General features: G+C 43.4%; 1 protein-coding gene across 2 annotated transcripts in view; it reads right to left on the bottom strand.

Moving 5' to 3' along the window:
* The window catches only part of LOC144737979 (protein mono-ADP-ribosyltransferase PARP14-like), a 76,610-nt gene that overhangs the window by 21,534 nt on the left and 32,225 nt on the right, over positions 1 to 22,851 (bottom strand). For both annotated transcript variants that reach the window (XM_078620898.1, XM_078620899.1), the window contains 6 exons: positions 18,599 to 20,913; positions 15,122 to 15,205; positions 9,962 to 10,198; positions 8,000 to 8,221; positions 5,901 to 6,030; positions 203 to 352 (listed from right to left, as the gene is read on the bottom strand). In XM_078620898.1, coding sequence (XP_078477024.1) covers positions 203 to 352; positions 5,901 to 6,030; positions 8,000 to 8,221; positions 9,962 to 10,198; positions 15,122 to 15,205; positions 18,599 to 20,913 — 3,138 coding nt within the window. The remainder of the gene's footprint in view (positions 1 to 202; positions 353 to 5,900; positions 6,031 to 7,999; positions 8,222 to 9,961; positions 10,199 to 15,121; positions 15,206 to 18,598; positions 20,914 to 22,851) is intronic.

The following is a 22,851-nucleotide window of genomic DNA, read 5'->3' as shown; positions in this document are numbered from 1 at the left end:
ACAGAGGTTCAACATACACACTGCCTGTAGACTCAACACTGCCCATAGACTCAACACTGTCCATAGACTCAACACTGCACCTCCGATGAGCACGGTTAGCTACATACAGTGTGGAACTAAAAGGTCGTGTGTCTTGATGTCATCGCCAATTGAAATTGACACGTCGCGATGCGCTACGTGAACATGTTTCCGTCCGTAGTACCCGTTTTGATGCTGCACGAGCTGTTGGTCACGTTCATGATGGCCTCGGTGTTCTCCTTGACGATGTTCCCGTGCTTTATAAGCACTTTCACCTTCCCGAAATTCATCTGCAGCGATCCCAGTCCGGGATCTATCAGATTTGTGTAGAAGTCTGCGGAAAGTCAAATATCGGAGTGTTGATTCGTGCACAACCTTTTTTTCTTCCATGACACAGGTTTGTTTTTGGGTTAGATCATGGAAATATACATGTGCCATTAAACCCGCCAGCGTTACCCGACACAGTTAATCAGTAAGATTTAGTCACGTAAACAAAACGTTACAAGTACAGCACTCACTGCTCGTTTGTTGGAGAGTAAACCCACTGCACACATTTACAATTCGAGTAGCCGTGACATTTCTACAGTAATTGCAACAAGCAGCAGCATCATCAGGCGACAGATAGAGAGTTGTGGAGAAATCTTCCTCATGTGTCGGTCTAATATGGATAATATCGGTACATGTTGAACTGTTTTTTTATCTCTATACAACTCTCTGAAAGCAATGCATTCACTTCGAAGACAAATCTGCTAAAGTCCATCTAATATACGTATAAAAATGTATAGTTCAAGACCAACACCATGAAGTCTGGCATAAATACATGCGTTAGGATGTTCCAGCATCCTAACAAGGTCCTTGTGTGTGTATATATATCATTAATGTACAGCATTGTGGGATGCCGTTGGCATGAATGACGCCGCTATGTGAAATTAAAGTATTATTATAATTAGAAATGATAAAGCATATTCTTCTTCTATTTCAATATCTCGATACTGGCAAAAAGCTCCCACAGTTACAATGGCTTCTCAATCCAAGCCATGAGCACGTTGCTGGTGTTTGCTTCGTCCGTGCGCTAGTCACCTGTCAGCAGCCTCTGGCCCAGCACTGGTGGTGAGACAGGGATACGGAGGAGGCTGCCTCCGGTGCAGGCCAGGTGCGCACACGAATTGAAGCGTGTTCGCTGGCAATTTCTCTTACCACGGAGTCAATCAATTTGATGTTTGAACACCCTCGCACATTGCATTTACGCCAGAAAACATTAGCCCCTTTTTTACGTACTTTTATTTTAAGTTTACCCGTCTGTCCGTTGATATCCTTTCAAATCTTTGCCGCTCTTACTATTTTCCGATCTACAAAGCCTACTGAGCAGAAATTTTCTACAGATTCGTCGTCTGGCGTGACAATTCAAGATTTCATTTAAAGAACTGGATCCAGGTCCCGCCGATCCTTGACCTCTTCCTGTTAAACTGAAATGTTTCGTCGCAAAATTTCAAATAAGTTAGAATTATCCAGACAAGAATACACGAGTATTATTGCCTAGATTGACATCTTCTAGGCGATTGAAATACAGGCAACCTGAGCACCTATGCCCTAATTGGTTCCCGGATAACAGTCAGCAAGTTGAGTCGAACCCTCGTTTCCCATAGGAAGCGACGTTATAAATTGGGGGTTCTGTTCCTGGAAACCCGTTACGTACCATAAAAATACCAAAATTGACCACAAATTTTCATGAAAATAACCCGAACAAACATTTATTGTAACTCAACATTACGTTTACAAACATTTACGTTTACAAGTAAAAGCAAACACTTACATTTGAAAAACCTTCAGTACTTTTCTGCATGTACATCACATTTACTCTTCTCAGACGAAGCAAAAGGAGAACATTTTTCTAAATTAGAAGAAAATTTACAAAAAAAGTGAAGAGCGTTGAGAAAGACACTGCTGCGTTAGCTCTCGGCGCAGCTGGAGACTATCGGGCAACCATGTACATATGCATACGGTGGAAGAGCAAAGTAGCGGCATCTGGCGACGAGTCTGCACATGACATGTCGCCTGTACACTACACTATACACTACTATACACTACACTACTATACACATCATTAGGACTATATCATCTGCTTAAGCAGACATAGTTATTCTCATTTCTGGCCCATTAACTACGAGCTCTGAAAGCCTTCTCCTTAGCAGGCACAGAAAAAATTCCAGGACAACTGAATAAAGCTGCCCTGACAGGGGACAGCCTTGACTAATTCTTCTGCTGAAAGGAATGGGTGCACATAGAGATCCGTTCACCTATATCAAACACTCTGCACTGCTATAGAGCAATACAACGTGCCCAAGCAAGTTTCCTTCCAGACCAAATACGCTCAAATTACCCAGGAGGTATGAATGGTCCACACGATCAAAAGCCTTCTCCTGATCTAGAGACAAAAAAACTAGTGAGATATTAAAGTATCCGGACAAGGTGATTAGATCCCGTTATGATGAATATATGGTACTTGAATTGTGCATCCCGGAACAATGTATGACTGGTTCGAGTGAATTATGTGTGCCAGAACGACTTTAAGCCGATTTCATAGTACTATTGCTAGAATCCTATAGTCCGTGCAAAGCAAAGACATGGGGCACCAGTTCCTAAGATGCCACAGATAAACATTTTTTGGTATGAGGGCAATTACTGCCCGCCTCCAGGATTTTGGCATCTCGCCTTTGTCCGTTGCTTTGGTTAGCACTTGTAGATAAAGAGCTCCCAGAAACTACAGTAAAACTCCATCGTAAGGCCATCTAGTCGGGGGAACTAATTTCGAACCGGTCCTTTGAGGGCTGCTGTTATTTCTCCTTCTTCCAGTATCTCATTCGTGAAGGTCTAGTCATCCCGGGCTTAATTTCGATAACTCTTGCCAAAGTTCTTGTTAAGCAGCAGGAGACGCAGATTCAGGGAAGAACAGATCTGAGTAGAACTCCCTCATCACTCCGCTCAGGCTTTGTCCGCTAACCAGCTGACCCACCTCCATTTTACAGGCACGGTATGTGGCTTGACTGGCCGCTCCTCTTTTCAAAGCTGGCAAAGAATATGCAGCCTGCATCAGCCACCTGGAGAAAGCTGATTCTTGATGGAACGTAAGCCCCTTCAGCCTTGTGCAGCTGGACTTTTCGAAGTAACTCTTTTGCTTCGTCATATCTGTGTACTGCAGCAACATCACCTGGGCTAAGTTCAGCCTCCAGTTTTACTGCCTCCCTTTTAAGTACAGCAACATCAGAGTTGTCTTCTCTGAACTCCATTTTGAGTTGTGTTGGCATAGAAGCTTTAGTTTAACTTTCCCGACATCCCACCATTGCCCTAGAGAGTAAAAGTGTGGCTTTTCAGCCCTCCACCACTGTCAAAAGTCAGTGATATGCAGCTTGAAAACAAGGTCCTGCAGTAGAAGGTTGCAGAAATTCCAGTACGCCAATCCAGTTGTTCCTCGCCACAGATTTATCTTGAATGTTACCAGGTGGTGATCAGAAAAAGGTGTTGGCCAAACGTCTGTTAGTAGTGCATTGGAGAGACGATGCTGTGATAAGTAGATCCTGTCCAACCTAGACCGTATGAAAGTTCCATCATGTCTTGTACCAACAACGGTGAATGCGGCTATATTGAGGTGGTGTTCTCTCCATATGTCTATCAGAGCACTGTCTTTTAGCAGCCACATGAGTTGCACACTGGCATAAGGGCTCTATCTCAGACCTATCCATTGGTCCAATGGTGCAGTTGAAATTGTTACCTACAACTACACATTCGTCCATATACCTGCCAAATATGCAGCTACATGCTTAAATATGGAAACATCCCTATCAGAGGTAGGTGCATAGACATTGATGAGGTGAATTATAGTTCCCTGGCATTTTGCAACAACGTGAAGGAATCTACCATTTACTCCGTTTTTTGCATTGGACCCCCTGATGCCAACCCTGGGAGCACCAGAGTTGCCACCCCTGCAGTTTTGTTAGAAAGGCGATTGAAGAAAATCTTCTAATCCAAGTCTACCTTCCAGCATACCTCACCCCTCCTCCACGAGATGTGTCTCTTGTAGGAAGAGTGAGCACTTTTGCTACTTTGCCAAATCAATTACGTAGAATCTGCGAAGTGCACTCCTGCAACCATTTACATTTAAAGACGCCAATAGCCTGACTTTCATAATTCCCTCTTTTTGATGTGGCCTCGTCATCTTGCACATCCGGCATTGGTTCCTTCACACATGTTGGCTGTTCAGCTTGAGTGATTGAGGACTCCATTTAATCTGAATCATGCACTTCTGTTTGTTGGTGCTTATTTGTGTCCCCCTCATGCCTTTTTCCACTGAGGCATGTGCATGTCTGCTGTCTTCTGAGCAATGACCTCATCACTCCCTTGACTACAGTGGAGGGATGTCGCTGTCGGTGTCCACCACCTCCATCTCTGTTTCTTGTGAGCTGGAACCAGATCTGTTGAGCTTCCTCTTGTAAGACAGCACAGGGCAGGGACATGCTTAATCCTGCATCAATACACTCAATTTTGGAGTGGGAACCGACATTTGGCAATGGGAGTCGCGGCCTGATGATGCAGCACTGCTTCCTTGCTTGCTCTGTGCCTGCTTGCAGGCTGTACCAGTTTCACCATGCTCCAGTCTTTTTTTCTATGTATTTCCCTCATATTATTGATCACCCTGGGAGTAGGACAGTTCTTGTGGATATGACCATGTCGGCACCGTAGTAAACTCTGTGAGCAATATCCTAAAAAAAATTCACAATTAAGCTCCCTTCGCACTGATCTTGAGGATTGAGCAGCACTTGCACATGGTGTTGAAAGGAAAGCACGTTTCTTATCCTGGGAGTCTTGGTCCCAATAGGGACCGGTGAGAGAGGCGACATGATCGTGCCAGGCTTGGCAATATGCTCTCTCAGCATTTCATCATGGGTGTATGGGGAGATATTGGAGAGAGCGATCCTCGTGGTTGGCGAGTCCTGTCTCCACAGCACGGTTCACTGCAGATTCGGTTGAGATGTAGAAAACCGCCTTGCCGCTAACCGTGGCAGCGCATGTGATTTCACGAGCTGGGACGATGTCTGCATGTGCATCCGCGTATGCCTCGATGGTTACATTCGATGAGGCATAGCCGTCGTTGAGTCGACTTTCCAGCAGCTTTACATGACCATTACAATTATTAAAACTATAACACGGTGCTACACTAACATCAATGCTACCCTATCAATGCTAAAGCTTTAGAGCATTGTAACAATACCTAACACTAGATGTATTCATCGCTACTGCAGTTATGCTGATGTGTTTATGGGTCAGGGCACTGTAGTGAAGCCAAAAATTAGAGAGCAACAAACACATCAGAAAATTATCAATGGCAGTGGAAACAGTGATGGAAAAATTACTCAGAAGGAGCGAGGCTTACAAAGGAAGGCTTGCCTACACTAGGCCGTCCTAGGCTAGGCCGATCTAGGCTAGTCAGGCCTTGCCTTTACAACAGGGTGACAAGGCTTCACTACAAGAAACAATTATAGCAGAACTATAAAAAAAATACATACAAGAAGAAGACACATCGGTACTCACAAGACCTCCACTAACGAGAAAGTAACAGATATGACTCACAGAAGATGTCCAAATTGTGATATAAAAAATCAGTTGAGCTCACTGCTGCATGACCTCTTTCAATTGGTGTGGATGTGTGGGGAGCGGTGGTGCAGTGGTTAGCGCGCTGCGCTCCGAACCCGGCGACCCGAGTTCGATTCCTGCTAGCGGGCGTTCGACACTTCACGTGACCTCAAGGTGCACATGGCCTGGCACAAGCGTCGTGCTGACTTCACCGCCACTTAGTGGTGAATGGCGGTTGTTGTGTGTGTACTCACCATCCTGTTGGCTGTCTCTCGACTGCGCTGCATCTTGTGGGCTCGGCACATGGAGGGCCTCGCCGCTTGCTGCCGATGCTGTCTTGCTCGCACTTTTATCTTTTTCCTTTTGCAGTTCTGCCATGAACGCCTGGCGTGGACAGAGTTACAAACGGAAATCGTGAGCAATAAAAAAAAAACTCAGATTTAAAAGCTTTAAGTAAATTTTCGGCCAGACAATGGCCTTCAATAAGGCATTCCCTCGTTATTCACGAACTCGCAATCAGTTATTGTGGCTATCCGCGAATCGTATCGGGAAGTCTACACAACTGCTGCAACGAGATAGAGAGATTAAGTGTGAGAGATCAAGTGATGAGATATAGTAATGAGATATAAAGTGATGAGAGATACAGTGATGTGAGATAAAGTGATGTGACATAAAGTGATGAGAGATAAAGCGATGAGAGATAAAGCGATGAGAGATCAAGCGATGAGATTAAGTGGTGAGAAATAAGGCAATGAGAGATAAAGTGATGAGAGATAAAGTGGTGAGAGATAAAGTGATGAGAGATAAAGAAATGTTAATACATTTCTTTATCTATGGGCAGTGTTGAGCCTATGAGCAGTGTTAGTCTATGGTCAGGGTTAGTCTATGGGCAGTGTTGAGTCTATGATTAGTGTTGGATCTATGGGCAGTGTTTGGTGTATGGTCAGTGTTGAGCCTATGGACAGTATTCAATGTATGGGCACTGTTCAGTCTATGGGTAGTGTTAGTCTATGGGCAGTGTTGAGTCTTTGGGCAGTATTAGTCTATGGGCAATGTTCAGGCTGTTGGCAGTGTTGAGTATGTAGGCAGTGTTGAGTCTATGTGCAGTGTTAGTCTATGATGGAGTGTTTAGTCTAAGAGCAGTGTTGAGCCGATGAGGAGTGTTGGATCTAGGATGCAGTGTTGAGTCAATGAGCAGTGTTAGTCTATGATGCAGTGTTGAGTCTCAGCGCACTGTTGAGTCTATGTGCAGTTTGAGTCTATGGGCAGGGTTGAGTCTTTGGGCAGTGTTGCATCTATGGGCAGTGTTGGGACTAATGGGCAGTGTTGAGTCTGTGGACAGTGTGAGTCTACGGGCAGTGTTAGTCTATGATGCAGTGTTCAGGCTAAGAGCCGTTTTGAGTCTAAGGGCAGTGGTGAATCTATGGGCAGTGTTGGATCCATGGGCAGTGTTCAATCTACGTGTAGTTTTGAGTCTACGGGCAGTGTTGAGTATTTGGGCAGTGTTGAATCTATGGACAGTGTTGGGACTAATGGACAGTGTTGAGTCTATCGGCAGTATTAAGTATATTGGTAGTGTCGAGTCTATGGGCAGTGCTGAGTCTTTGGATAGTGTTGAGTCTATGGGCAGTGTTGAGTCTATGGGCAGTGTTGAGTCTATGGGTAGTGTTAGTTTATGGGCAGCAACAATTGCATAGAGTCTGTGAGAATCATATCACTTCATCGACCTAAACCAAACATGGACACACATTTAACTGAATAACATTGGGTATCCATGACATTTTTCGAGAAGAAAGTGCATCTAATGAAAGGCCTTTCTCGGACAATGAAAACGGTGTGAACCAATGCAATACACGCGACAAACCCACCTGCACCCTATTTGGTTCCTGTCATAAGTCGAACCCTTGTTTCCCATACGGCACAATGTTATAAATTGGGAGTTCCGTTCTTGCAAGCCCATTACGTACCATAAAATTCCAAAATGAACCACGAAAAATTATAAAAATTACCCTAACAAACATTTGTCACCTGACGTAACTTCCACAAACATTGAGTAAAAATTAACGCTTACATTTGAAAAATCTTAAGTGCTTTTTTACATGGGCCTGGACTGGCTGAGGCTTTTTAAAATACGAGCAGCAGTCATTAGGCGGTCGTAGATACGAGTTTTGTTTTGTAATTTTGGGATGGGGGGTGGCGTCTTACTCACTAAAATAAAGGTCATAAAAGCGGGGGAGAAGGGGTCGCAAGTCGAGCCAGTCCGTGGGGTTATCCGTTATTCGGTTATTTTTTATCATTCTTGTGTCGGAATACAGGGGAGGGGGAATAGCAGGCCCCGGTGGTGCACACTCACTCTGAACACCTCCTCATCCTGCCCATGCACGATGATCCTCACTGCCGTAAGTGACGACCGGGGGTTGCGTTTGCCGAAGCGTTTCACTTCGGAGAAAAACACTTCAGCGGTGACCTCCTTGGGGAATTGCAGGACACCGGTGCCGATGACCGGGAAGGCAATGGTGCCGTAGTTTGATTTGCTGGCCATGTTGAGGCAAGTTGATATTATTTGCTCCAAAACCTTAGGGATGAGGGAAAACAAAGGCGTTTATTTTACGTTTGCAACTTCACAACTGCGAGCATAAAACAGTGTGGTGGGGTAGTTGCCTTCCTCTAATAAAGGTTTTTGGGTTAGATCGCGTTATTTATAAATGTGTCGCAACCCTCCACCACCCGACACGGCCAATCAGTAAAAAATGGTGTCACGTTAACAAAAGACAAATACATCATGACACCTCCTTCGCCAGTAGCAAAATATAATAATAGGTTTTTAACCCTTTTATCTGGCACAAAACTGACACCTTTTTACAAGGGATTATGTTTACATTAACCACAATACCTTCGGTCAAAATGCAAACAAAAAACAGCACTCTGATAATGTATGCATTGTCCTTGAAATTGATTGGTCCACACCAGAGACAGCTTTTTTTTAGAGCCCAGTCTCATATGGTGTTCAATCAGGTGACGCCAAAAGGCGCACAACTCAAAGACAACGCCCCATGAGAGTATTGAGAGCTCGGGGTAAGCATTTACATCATGAGACCTCCTTTGCTAGTAGCAAAACATAATAATAGTTTTTTTACCCTTTAATCTGGCACAAAACTGACACCTAAAAGACAAATAGTTCATTACTTTAGCCCACCGGTGTGCTGAAGAGTGAATCCACAACATTTACAATTTTTGAGTACGACGTTTCGCTGATTACTAATCATAACAATTGACTGAAACTTAATTTGGAGCTTTCGTGACTACAGGAATTACTCTTTGGTTCTTTCGGTAAAGTCACGTAGAAAGAGAAAATAATAAAACTTTTATTATGAATAATATTGGTCGCGAAAGCCTACGTTTTAAACTGCCTTTCTCTATTGAACTTCACTTTTAATGGTTACATTAACATTAGTGTTGTGATGTACAAGTCAACTACATTGCAGATGTATAATGTTCGATGAATGGAAGGTAGAGAGAGTGTGACAAATGTCTGTTTGTGTAGATAGTGATGTCGTTGTCTCGCGTTTACGTAGTGGTCCAGTGTTTAGTCTAACGTTCATTAGTTCCCGCACTGCCGATGAGCACATTTGGCTATGTACGATTTGAAAGAAGTTCAACATACATACTGTTTAGCACATAGGCCTTCGCAATTTCTGGCGAAACGTTGTGGGTTTACTCCCCAACACACCGATTAGTGCTGTACAAGTAAATTGGCCACATTTGTGTTTACGTGACAAACCTTCACTAGGTGGCTGTCGGGTGGTGGCAGGTTTAACAACACATTTATATATGCGATATAACCCAAAAACCTCTATTGTGGATATATACATACTACAGTAATAAAGATCCCATTCAAGAGAGGTATAAAACAATGGGATATTTTGAAACTGCATGAACCACAATACCTTGCTGATCTTGTCAAGGAGTATAAAACATCATCCTCACAGCAGCAGTGGCAGCGGCTTTTCGTTAACCACCGAACTAAGACGGCGGTCACCGTATCATCGCACGGCACTTTCGGGTGCGCTTCTGCGGTCGTCTGGAACGCTATTCCCTTCCGATATTAGGAAGCCACTGGAGCTATGCACTTTTAAATCTTCATCTAGCTTGACAAACTCATTTATTTACAACTGCTTTTTGTGTTTAGTTTGCTGTCCTTACCCCCACACCTCCGATGAGCACAGTTGGCTACATGCGGTGTGAAAGAAGTTCAACGTATGCACATACATGTGGTTCTCATGCCCTTCTTTTGCGATACCCAATAATAGTTTACCTTCGTGGCATTTTTCGAGTTCCATCTACAGCAGGCGGTGTGGTAGACCTCTTTGCAGGACAGGGTGGGCTGACTCCATTTCACAGCCATGGCGTCTCCATCCGCGAGCGTTTTCTTTTGTGAAACCTCCCAGGTGAGATCTTGCAGGCGTTGCCCAGCCTTCTTGAGGAGCGCTGCAGAAACGGCGCCTTGGGACAGGTCGAGGTTGTTGGAGACCGTGTTGACGATCACGTCCGCCTGTTCATGAGATTATCAGTTCGCTCAAGACGTCCAATACACGGGACCCGTTGTGAAAAGCGGAACAACGTCTGACGAGTGCGTGGAGAAGCGCGGCAGGGCGCATACTGGGAATTATGCCACGACGCAGTAACAGGCAAATGCTTTTCACGGCTCTAGTAGGTAAGTGTTTGCGACCAATTCACGACGATCCACATTTACGACGTTTGTTCACAGTGTTCCCTCGTTATTCACGAACTTGTCTGCGATGCGCATATTACACCTGGAACTCTGCACGACTGTCATCGATAGAGAGAGAAAGAAAGTGATAAAGTGACGAGAGATGAGAGATGAAGTGATGAAAGATAAAATGATGAGAGATAAAGTAATGAGAGATAATGTGACAACAGATAAAGCGATGAAAAAAAGTGATGAGAGATTAAGTGATGAGATAAAGTGATGAGAGGTAAATTGATGAAAAATGAAGTGAAGTGATATAAAGTGAAGAGATCAAGTGATGAGAGATACAGTGATGAGAGATATAGTTATGACAGATAAACTTATGAGATAAACTTATGAGAGATAAAGTAATGAGATAATGCTATGAGAAATAAGGTGGTTGAGAGAAAGTGATGATGCACAGCATCATTATAATTTAAGGTAAGTTCATTAATAACCTATTATTTATACTTTAACACGTATTATTTACTTAATGTTTTATTGTAACCAATTTTTTTAAATATGATATTTCCATAAATGTAAAGGTTCATTAACGTATTTATTTAATGCAATGCATGTAAAAGATACGTTGTCATAGGCCAATATTATTAATAGCGAAATGTTGCTGTTCATGAGCATCTCCAAAGCATGTCCTCATCGCGAATGACGAGGAAACACCAGAATGTGGATCGGTTTACGACGCTTGAAACTCGATCCACGACGCATCTTCCGACACGACCCCCAGACGGGCTTGAGCAGAGTGGGTCTGTCTGGCTTCCCGACGTGACTTGGTGTGGAGCTGTCATTTTCACTTTGTTTGTTGTTATTTTTGTGTGGATGTTTACCTCCATAATATAGGGTTTTTTGGGTCGCGTAAATATGAATGTGTCGTTAAACATGCCACAATTGTAAATGTTGTGGATTTTCTCTCCAACACACCGGTGTGCTATACTAGTAACGAACTAGCATGTTCTGTCTACGTGACAATCCTTACTAGTTTGCTGTGGCGGGTTGTGGCGGGTTTAACGACATTTAAATGCACATGATCTAACCCAAAAACCTCGATTATGGACAACAATGTTAATAAAAAATAACTAAACAAATGTATTCATAAAAATAACCTGCAGTCTACCAATGGACCACACCCGATTCAGGCATCTGCCTACCATATATATAGAGCAGCGTAATGTAGCGTGATCCACCAACCCCTTTGAGCAAATCCTAGACCGATGAGAGTGGCATGAAATCCAGACGCACGATAACGTAATTGTGAGTAATTTTAAGCTTTAAATATTTGTATTATTGACTGTCACTGTGAGACGGTCTTCCTCTACACCCAATACAAGGTGCAGTAACTCAAGTAACATTCATAAAATGTAGTTATAGCCTAACATAGTATTGAAAATACGGGGTTAAAACCCATCCGTAGTCGTTAATTCAGTAAAAGTGAGTCGGGAGAAAGAAGGATCTTGCATAGCCCGTCATGCATATATATATACATTATGTGTATACTATATATAGTTCATAATCAACGTTTTTGGGTTTAGATCGCGTTATTTATAAATGTGTCGTAACCCTCCACCACCCGACACGGCCAATCAGTAAAAAAGTGTCACGTTGACAAAAGACAAATAGTTCACTGCTTTAGCCCACCGGTGTGTTGAAGCGTGAAACCACAACATTTACAATTTGAGTACGACGTTTCGCCGGTAATTGCATCCAGCATCATCGGGCAATTCGCCAGAATGGTGAGGCTCTGCTGTGTCTCCCGTTCTTATATAGAGCAGCAGCAGGGTGACGTCATCATTAACTCATTAACTCATCAGGTGCAAAGATTTGAGGGGGGGGTTATTGTAATTATATACTTGATTAGTAATAAGGCTATTGTTACGATGCGAGTTGTAGATTAGAAATCATTTGGAATGTGTTCTATTGTGATTATGCTACATTAATAATCAGTTAGTGTTTGTTTCCCTTATAAGGAACTGTAATGTATCTTATTTAATAATACGCTTCCAGGCCGCACTAAGCCTGTAGCTGTCTGAGCGATTAAAGTTATTTCTGTTTCTCTCAATTTCAATGGATTCTCTAATTAGTCTTTGCCAGTAGTAACTAGTTTTACACAACACTTCAACGTTGTCAAAATCAATTGAGTGTCCCTGTTGGCAAGCATGTTCTGCCACTGCCGACAGTTGTGTTTGCGATAGTTTAATATTTCTCTGGTGTTCTTTTAGTCTTACACTAACGTTATGCCCTGTCTGTCCAATATAGCATCTGCCACATACACAATTAATCCGATATACACCTTCTGTTGATAATTTAGGTAATTCGTCTTTAGTGCAGAGCCTCACCATTCTGGCGAATTGCCCGATGATGCTGGATGCAATTACCAGCGAAACGTCGTACTCAAATTGTAAATGTTGTGGTTTCACGCTTCAACACACCGGTGGGCTAAAGCAGTGAACTATTTGTCTTTTGTCAACGTGACACTTTTTTACTGATTGGCCGTGTCGGGTGGTGGAGGGTTACGACACATTTATAAATAACGCGATCTAAACCCAAAAACGTTGATTATGAATAATATTGGTCGCGAAAGTCTACGTGTTAAACTGACTATATGTAGTATATATAATGTAGCCCTTCATGCATATATATTTTATAATAATATATATTATAAAATATATTTTCTATATAATATGGAAGAATTTATTATATATATGCGTGGGGAGCTATGTAAGATAATATCATATATTATAAATTATGGATCAGTAAATGCAGGTGGTAAACTAGAGGCATTGCTAAAGCCAAGCTATTCATGTTTTGAAATTTGCGTCACCTTTGTAGGGGTCCCTGTGTGGCGTTGTTCTCTGGTCTCACACTGGTGCAGAGACGAGGCCACGAAAGAGGTTGCAGCTCTGGTGCAGGCCCATCATGATGTGTGGTTAATGCAACGTTGGTGATGCCTTGCGATAACAGGTGTGTCTATTTGGTGTTTTAATGTCTTATAGACCTTCCTGTATTATTGCCATGAAGGGTAAACTAATTTTATGTTTCATCACATTCTATTGACTCTTGATAAAAGTGAGTGGGCTTGGACAGAATGCATCGCGAGAAGTAATGGCAGCCGCCAATGATCAGATCTATTGATGGAACGGCAGCCAAACTCTCAAAACCAAACTATGTTTTAATTTTACTAGGTAAGGTCGCACTGAGCTATGTAGCTCTCTTTTCAGAAGAGACCTGGTCACCATCGCAAATGATAGCTCAACGAAGTGGCTCATCACTTGGTAATTTAGAGCAGTAGCAGAATACTCTGAACGCGTAACGTCGTTTATAAATGTGGAGGGGAAACTCTGGAGAAAAATCCACACGAGATAGAGAGACACGTAGACTCGAAATACACAACAGGTGTCAGTGGTTGGGATCGAACTCACGACCTCCTTGCAAACCAGGCGACGTAGTTAATATCCCCAAGCCACGAATGGAATGTGCACGTTTATGAGAATTGGGGGGGATATGGAGGTGAACTCCTCTCATTTGCAGGAACTATATGCGTGGTCTGATTGCAAGACAATGAGAAATGGCACCGGCTTGTTGAAGGCTTTATCCAGCAGTGGATAGATGATGATGGTGGCAGTGGTGGTGATGGTGGTAGGGGAGCGGTGGTGTGGGAGTTAGTGCGCCACCGCGCTACAAACCCAACGTCCCAACATTTGATTCCCACTCACGACCAACACCGGTGACGATTATCTGAACTGGTCCTGGACCTCCCTTAGGTCGACTCAGCCTCAAATGAGTACCTGGTGCGAAGTGTAAATATCGCCACTAGGGAAACAAAGGTCGCCTGGGCGTGGTGCTGGCCACTGTCCCCCTCGTGTGCTGTGCCACCTTCATAGGTGCACACTAACAGCACTTGCCCCAACAGTGTAATATTACAATGTATAGTCTACGATATAGGGTGGGGTATAGTAATGGAGTATATAATTTAATGTTGGGTTTGTCTATGGCAGCATATAGTACGGGGTAGACACGTGTGATGTAAGAGAAAAAAGTTTAGCTGGAGGCATATTATATTTTTTGCGACATAGAAATGTAATGTATGACTTATTGTTAGTAGCTCAGCTTATTGGAGAGTATATTTAGTATATTATACTGATGTAGTTTATATTTTAGTTTATTTACGTGGTGGTTTAGCTGCTGCAGCTCCTTACTATTAATATTCCTTCCCTCTATTACTGCTAACCCTACTCCCTTCCTTTGATGCTGCTAATCCTGCATACTGCATAATGCACGGGCATAATATGACTTTGAAACCCCCCCCCCACCTCCTACGCATTCCACAACTAGTGACTAATCCCATATCTGCATTTCCCATAAATATGCTAAATTCCTCTTGATATGCAAATTCATTTGTCAAGGCGCCCCTTCCCCCCTCCAACCCAGCTTAAATATATGCTACCAAGCCTGGTGGTGCCCATTCAGACGCTGTCTTTCCGACAGACCTGTTCTTCACCTGAGGACGGCTGCTTGCGTTGTGGCCGAAACGTCGTGAGAATGATTTCATTGTTTTATTTTTATTATTTTATTATTTCCCTTCTACATGAATTTACCGAAAGAACCAAGAAGATGAGTCTGTTAAAGGTTATACGGGGGATATTTGTCTTTGGTATAGAATGCAAGGACGAGTGAATGAAAAGTTTATGTTTTAAAAAAATGTGAACTTACCATTTCGTTCTCTATATTTCCTTTCACAACGTTCATGCTCAGTCCAGACTTGGTTTTATACACATTCGACTGCAGGTGTGTCATCTGTTAAACAGGAATGAAAACACATTGTGGAAATAAATATATTTATACACAAGTGTAGATATTGACCAAGCTGACCAGACTGGGTTCATAATCTTATATTGTACCTATTACAAAACATAACAATACAGGGGCTCCTCTACATATGAGCATTCGACTTACGAACTTTCAGAAATACGAACAAACCCGTCCATGCATCCAGTTGCCTGTTCGGACCGAGATTCGGAAGTTCAACAGCCGCGAAATATATGGTGGTGGTGGCACCTACATCTGCAGAACATGAACTAGTGGCATCTACATCTGCAGAATATGAAGAACCAATGGCATCTACGTCTACATGACATGAAGAACCAGCGGCATTTACATCTGCAGAACATCTACAAGAGATGATACAACTTTTAAAGCCTTTCCCCATGTTTAGTGTATATGCTGTACAGCATGTATGGAATTGAGAGTAAAGTTGGACTCACGGACAAATCGACTTACGAACACAGACATCTGGAACCTAATTCGTTCGTAAGTAGAGGAGTCTCTGTACACAATCCAACAGACACACACGGATGTGGCTTTTGTGAATCAATTTGACTTGGAAATATGAAGGAAATCTTTAAGGATATTTTAAAGGCTGCTGTTAGCATCATAAGCACTGACTGTGGAGCTCTCGTATGAGGAACATCAGAGGCTGTGTCAAAAGAGAGGAATGGTTCTACAAGTGACTAAAATATGAAGGTGCGTGGAGGAAGTATTAGCGCGTGGTATTTACACAATACGACTTCCCGGTATGCAGGAGGTCATGGATTCGGTTCCAATCCCGACCCTGATGCCTCCTGCTGTATGTTTGGAATTTCCATGTCTCCGCAAACTCAAAATATACATGGGCGAAGAAAAGTCGTGTAGACCCGGAGAAAAATTGCATGGAATTTTCTCTCCGGGTCCTCCGGATTTTCCCCTCCACAATGAGAATCAACATCACGCGTTTAGAACATTTGGTCACTCTAAATGTCAGGTGACCCCAGCCTTACGACAGCTCGACTTGCGACGCCCCGCTTCTACGACCTTATAGTAATTAAGACCCACAGAGTAACAAACAAAACTCGTTAAAAAACAAAAACTCGTATCTACAACCGTTTAACGACTGCTACCAACGCCGAGTTTATTACCGACGAGTCTGCGCATATACTACAGACTCGTAGTGTAATGCATAGTGTAGTGCATAGCAGTGTATCATGCAGTGTATAGTGTACTGTATAGTAGTAGCGTATAGTAGTGCAAAGTGCATTGTACAGGCGACATGTTACGCGCACACTCATCACCAGATGGCGATGATTTGCTCTTCTGCCTGCAGCTGCACCGAGAGCGAACGCAGCAGTGTCTCTTTCTCAACGTTCTTCACTTTTTTTGTAAATATGCTACAAATTTTCAATTTTCGCTACGTCTGAGAAGAGGAAATGTGATGCACGTGCATAAAAGTACTTAACGGTTTTCAAATGTAAGTGTTTGTTTTTACTCAATAAATGTTGGTAAAGGTTATGTTAAGTTACAATAAATGTTTGTTAGGGTTATTTAATTTATTTTCGTGGTCAATACAGGTAGTCCCCGACTTACGATGGTCCGACTTACGATATTTCGATCTTACGATGGCGATATGACAAAAATTGTTAAATATTTTACATTTCGCGCGGCAGGCAAACGCAGCAGCGTACGAGGTACGATGCTGTACGTTGGGACGCTTACGGGATGTACTGCACGCATCTCCCGCCTTGTGTGATGCCTCACTCTCACCAGCGGTCGACAGTTAAGTTGTCTCGGTGTTCAATGCATGTTAAAAGTTTTTATAGCAGATAGGATTGTTTCCTGAAGAAACTTTCTATGAAATTGCAGTTCATATAGGTAGGCTAAGAATTTACCTTGTTTTTTTTAGTTTACATTTTACTGTGCAATACAGTATTGTAATAAAATAAATACACAGTATATAGTTTATACAGTACGGTACTGTAAATTTCTCTGTTTTGCTAAATTATCACCATTCTTTAAGACTCCTGGGTAGGCTAGGCCATTTTCGACTTACGATATTTTCGACTTGCGATGGGGTCGTCGTAACGCATCTCCATCGTAAGTCGAGGACTACCTGTATTGGTATTTGTATGGTATGTAATGGGTTTCCATGAACGGAACTCCAACGTATAGCATTGGGCCTATGGGAAACGAAGGTTCGACTTACGACGGCTCGAATTGCGACCAACGTCCAGCAACCAATTACGCCGTAGGTGCCGGGGTCGCCTGTATACACTACACTACGATACACTACTATACTATAAACTACCATACTGTACACTACTATACACCGCACTACTACACACTACTATAAACAACACTACTATACTATACTATACACTACTATAAACTGCACTACTATATAATCTTTATTTGAAGCTTTCGTGACTGCAGGAATCCATACTCTTTGGTTCTTTCAGTAAAATTTTCTATCTACGTGACTTTACCGAAAGAACCAAAGAGTATACCCTACACTACTATACACTACGATACGCTACTACAACACTACTCTACACACTAGACTATACACTCCACTACTATACCACTACCATACACTGCACCACTAGACTAAATTAAAAACACATTTCTTTAGAGCTGCTTGTTGTGTTCAGCCCGCAATGCTCACCCTGAGCTATACATGCTCTGATAGTGCGTTGTCTTTGTGCTGTTCGTCTTTTTGCGTCCACTGGTCTAACACTGGTTGAGACTAGACACTAAGAAGGTTGTCTCTGGTGTGGGCCCATCAGTTTCATAGACAATGCCATGTTATCAGAGCCATGTTTGTTTGCATGTTCACAACAGGTAATGTGTGTGGTTAATACAGACGTGATTCCTTGCAAAATGTTTCTATTTGGTATCTGAACATCTTAACACCTTTTTATTGCCAGAACGGGTAAAACCTATTCTTATTTTTTTCAGACCTTTTCTTATTTTTTCATGCTTGTTGTGTGTTAGTTTGCTGTCCTTCCCCTCCGCACCCTCCGATCAGCACAGTTGGCTATGCACGGTGCGAGATTAGTTAAACATACACGAACATGAATTCAAAAACACCCATAAAACATACCATAATCTTCTTTGTGCATTACCCACGTCGCATTACTTTCGCACAACGTTTTGAGATGATGCAGTCAGCATTCACACTCTCCATAAAGCCAAAGTGAATTGTGTTTGCACAGAGTCTTGGCAATGTATTATTAGGTTTTTTGTCTTATTCGGTTTTTTGTATCTAGATGCTTTGCAATGCTACATTCTACTGGGAAACATAACTGCATACCGTAACAGGGCAGCGGGAGAAGCAGTAGGTGTTAAACAGCATTATTTATTGGTAATGTTTCGTCTTACCGTATTTGTTCGTTGCTGTTGTTTGTAATCGAGTCCAGGTGGTGATTGCTGAGCGTCGTGAGGCACGCGACTGGCACTCGCTTCGCGCCCATGACGAGGTTTGGCCGACGATTGCTCGCTCTCTGCAGCATTCAGCGGCAGTTCGCCTTTGGCAACGGGTCTGCGCTCACCCCCATCGTGAATACTCCTCAAGCACTTCTTGAATTCCATCACCGTGGCGTTGTCGATGCTCATCAACTCCACACGCCGTACCGACGTTGGCTCCTCCAAATGCCTCTCGCAGAAACCTCCCACCGCTGCAGCGATTGCCTCGCAGCACAGCGCGAGTGGGAAGCCAAAGCGCCTCTCGGTGCCAAGGGCGGGGATGATGATGGACTGGCAATTCCTTTCCGCAGCGAGCTTCAGGCTCTGGCTGACCGAGTGCTTCAGGGCGTTCAGCATCGGAGTCGGTGGCTGATGGACATCCCACTTGACGCCAACCACGTTGATCAGGAACTTGCACGGCAGCGTCCCCGGGCCCGTGAGCACCACGTCTCCTGCTTTGAATGGACCTCTGTTTGAAGCGACTTTCTTATCTCTTTCGCTCTGAATGATTTGGCCACCCACGTCCACCAGCGTCTTGGACAGGTGACCGACGATCTTCAGGTTTTTATCCACTGTATTGACCATCGCGTCTGCATGTCGATACTGCATCTCCCCCTTCTCTACAGACACCGCGATTCCATTCACGGCTGAAACACCATGTGGTGTTTCAGCCCAGAAGGCATTCTGCCAGGTCTCCTTTTGTTCTTCTCGTGGCTCTATCATAATAATGGATTTGTTTCTCAACTCCAAGAATTCCAAGAATATGGTACCCCTGTCATGTAAAAAATTGGCACCTCCTGGCTTTTGAATGCACTTCCTTTTCGAGACGATGCTCTTAGAGAGACTGTTAAAATATTTGACCACCTCATCCTTGTCTTTATCCATCAGAGTAACCGTGTATCCGATCTTTTGATCGCTTTTCTCTTCTTTTATGATCTTGCTAACTGCTGGTAGTTGGCTGGGTAGGTCACCAAATTTATCGATGTATTTCAGGACCCCCTTTGATTTGATTGGAATAAACACGGTTTCGGTTGAGTGATCAGCGATGAATTTTTTTACTTTTTGTACGACCCCATCAGTGACGTTTCTCAGTCCCACAATAACTACTTCCCTGCCAACCTGTTTATCACAATGCACTTCAAAAGAGACTTCAGCAGCTCCGGTAAGACCATCGTGGGCATCACTGCTTCTCAGACTTCCCAGGAATTCTTCCCAATCACTGCCGTGCTGTTTTATGTCAAAATCCTGTGTGAATTGGACTTTAGTGTCCACGAGCGCTTTACCAATCGCCTCAACCGCTTTGGTCATATCTTCAATGCTTGCTCCAATCACCATGACGTCACCATCCCTGTCGTCAATCGTGGCCTTTATCCCTTCCCTGATGAATGTATTTTGAACGAAATCGTCATGGTTTAGGCCCAGAATGAAGGACTTAAGTTCTTGGGAAACATTCAATTGCGTAGAAGAAAACTGCATACACAACTGGACAAGCCTGGTGTACATTGCCGTACAAACTTCCTTGGGTCCTTTGAGAGCCACGGTGTTCTTTTGCAGGTCCCGGCGTATGTCAACTTCTGGGAATTGTTGTGGTAGTTTGGTGTCGAATGTGCTCTGTCTCATCAGATCCAGGTATCCCTGTTTCATGGTTAATTCGAACTGCGCAAGGTTTTGTATTTTGTCCAACTCTGCCATCAGGCTCTCTTTGAGTGTGGACAACTGCTTAACGACAGCTTCCACCTCGGACTTTGGACCGACGACATTAACCCGACTGTCTCTCTCATCCAAAGTAATCTCAACGGTGTCCGTTTGGCATCGGAAAATCTTCGAAGCCAGGTCGTCGAATATGTGTGCATTCACTCGCTCAGAGTGCTGGGAATATCTGCCGAGAAATAATTGGATTTGTTCACAAATATCTTGCGGCCATTTTTTACGCGAAACATAACTCGATGTGTGGAGAGACAAGGCTGGTGCGACTCGCAGGACCTGAGGGGAACCTCGGTTATCCCACTGAAATGTCGCTTTGTTCTGCGCCAACAGCTCATAGAACTCGTCAGGGCGTTTCAGAATGAATTCCATGAAGCGCGGTTCCACCAGAATGGTCTGAGGATCCGGAAGCTCAATTTCTCCCGCGCCCAAAGAGATCAATGCCAACCGATGCTTCTCATAGTAACGGTGGGCCATGAGAACTTTCCCTTTGAAAGTCCACTTTCCATCCAGGACCTTCTCAACATCTGCAAAGGCAGGTGCACGATCGAATTGTTATGATCATAGTATGTAAAACACATACGCACAAAATACATCGATGTACAAATATTAGACATTCAAAGCATAGGTAATGGTCATACATTGGATTTCATCTTCCACGAAGCTGCTCATGGTCCACCCTAAACCACATCATCCACTGCACAAACCATGGCAGAAGTAGATGAGGATACCTGATGATGATGCAAAAATGTAAAATTAAAAACTCTCCAGTGTGCGACTGTGGTCATCCAGAACAGGCAATACAACATATAACGACACAACGGCCCAATCCACAAACATGAAGGAGACATCACAGCGATGATAATAATACACTACTCCGCTACTACTCCTGACGCGGCTGTCTTGGCTTGACCACCTAAATGTGACATTGTAATTGTTGCTCTGCATCTACATCAACAGCAGTACGGAAGAAGAAGAGACCCATAGAGACACAATTCTATCTCGTGCTTTACTCCCCTTTCTCTCCCCCTATCTCTACCCCCCTCTCTCTCCCCCTATCTCTACACCCTCCCTTCCCCCATTGTCTAACACACTTGGACTGTGCCCCTCGCCTTTAGCTCCACCTCTATCTCGCGCTTTACTCCCCCTCTCTCCCTATCTCTACTCCCCCTCTCTCTACCTATCTCTACCCCCCTCTCTCTCCCCCTATCTCTACTCCTATCTCTAGCCCCTCCCTCCCCCCATTGTCTAACAGACTTGGACTGCGCCCCTCGCCTTCAGCTCCATCTCGATCCCGCGCTTTATTCCTACATTAGCAGTGGCTGCCCCGGCCACGCTGTTTATGACACACAGCTCTCCTCCTCACAACTCTAGTCCCCCCGCCCACTCACTTTGGAAACCCTTATAAGCACTTGCATTTGGAGGCTTGCCCCAAATGCACTGGTGTTGCGATCGAAACGTTATGGGTTTTTTGCTTTTATTATTTTTACTTTACTTTTCATTTTATTTGTATTGTCTATCGACGTGACTTTACCGAAAGAACCAATAACATAGAGATCCACAGAGACGCACAGAGACTCGAAGACCCATACAGATTCACAGAGATGTATAGGCACCCACAGAGACTCGCGGAGATCCGTGGAGACTCAGACCCAGATACTCATGGAGACCCAGGATCAGAAACCCAAAGATTCATATAGGATCTATAGAAACCTACAGAACGCATAGATCCATAGGCTAATAGTCATCACATCGATGATGATGATGATACACTACTCTGCTACTGCTCCTGACATGGCTATCTGGGCTTGACCACCTGAATGTGAGGTTGTAGTTTGTGCAAAGGAAGTTCAACATATAAGGAGTTTAAAGAGGGGGACTGCTTAGTGTAAACGAGAAGATCATTCCAGTAATAAAAAGTTTTTGCTTGTTGGCATGCTGGTGATTGATTCATTCCAACATATACAAAATGTATGTATGTTGAACTTCTTTTGCACTGCATGTAGCCAACCGGAGGTGAGGAAAATCGATAAGGTGGGTGTTGTCTTGAAATCAAACACATTAAACTATGACTTTCACGAACAAATGTGATTAGCCGTCAATTTCTGCCCAACGCAAACTCAAGATCTTCCTCCTTTTTGCATATACAGTAAGGCTGCCCTATATCTGCCACAAAATGATATAAATGGACTCTCAATTATCCACGTGCGGTTTATTAAATTTGTGGATTAACCGTGCATCTGAGATTTTGACAAGTTAAAAAACTCATGAATTTCCCCTTAAGTCCAAATTAATCATCTAAAATCAGTTATACAAATTGTTATTCTTGGAAATGTTTATTACAAGTCACACGGTGCTTAAACCCCAAAAATATGTGGCTCCACTTTAATCTGAAATCTGCGTGATCGCTCTACAGTACAGTAGTTGCCATATATTTACAACAGTTGGGCGTAGTTTGATTGATG

This window comes from Lampetra planeri, chromosome 76, assembly GCF_965212315.1.
Source record: "Lampetra planeri chromosome 76, kcLamPlan1.2.h2, whole genome shotgun sequence".
Taxonomy (NCBI): Eukaryota; Metazoa; Chordata; class Hyperoartia; order Petromyzontiformes; family Petromyzontidae; genus Lampetra; species Lampetra planeri.
The sequence above is the reverse complement of the archived record's forward strand: the minus strand, read 5'-3'. Positions and strand labels throughout refer to the sequence as shown.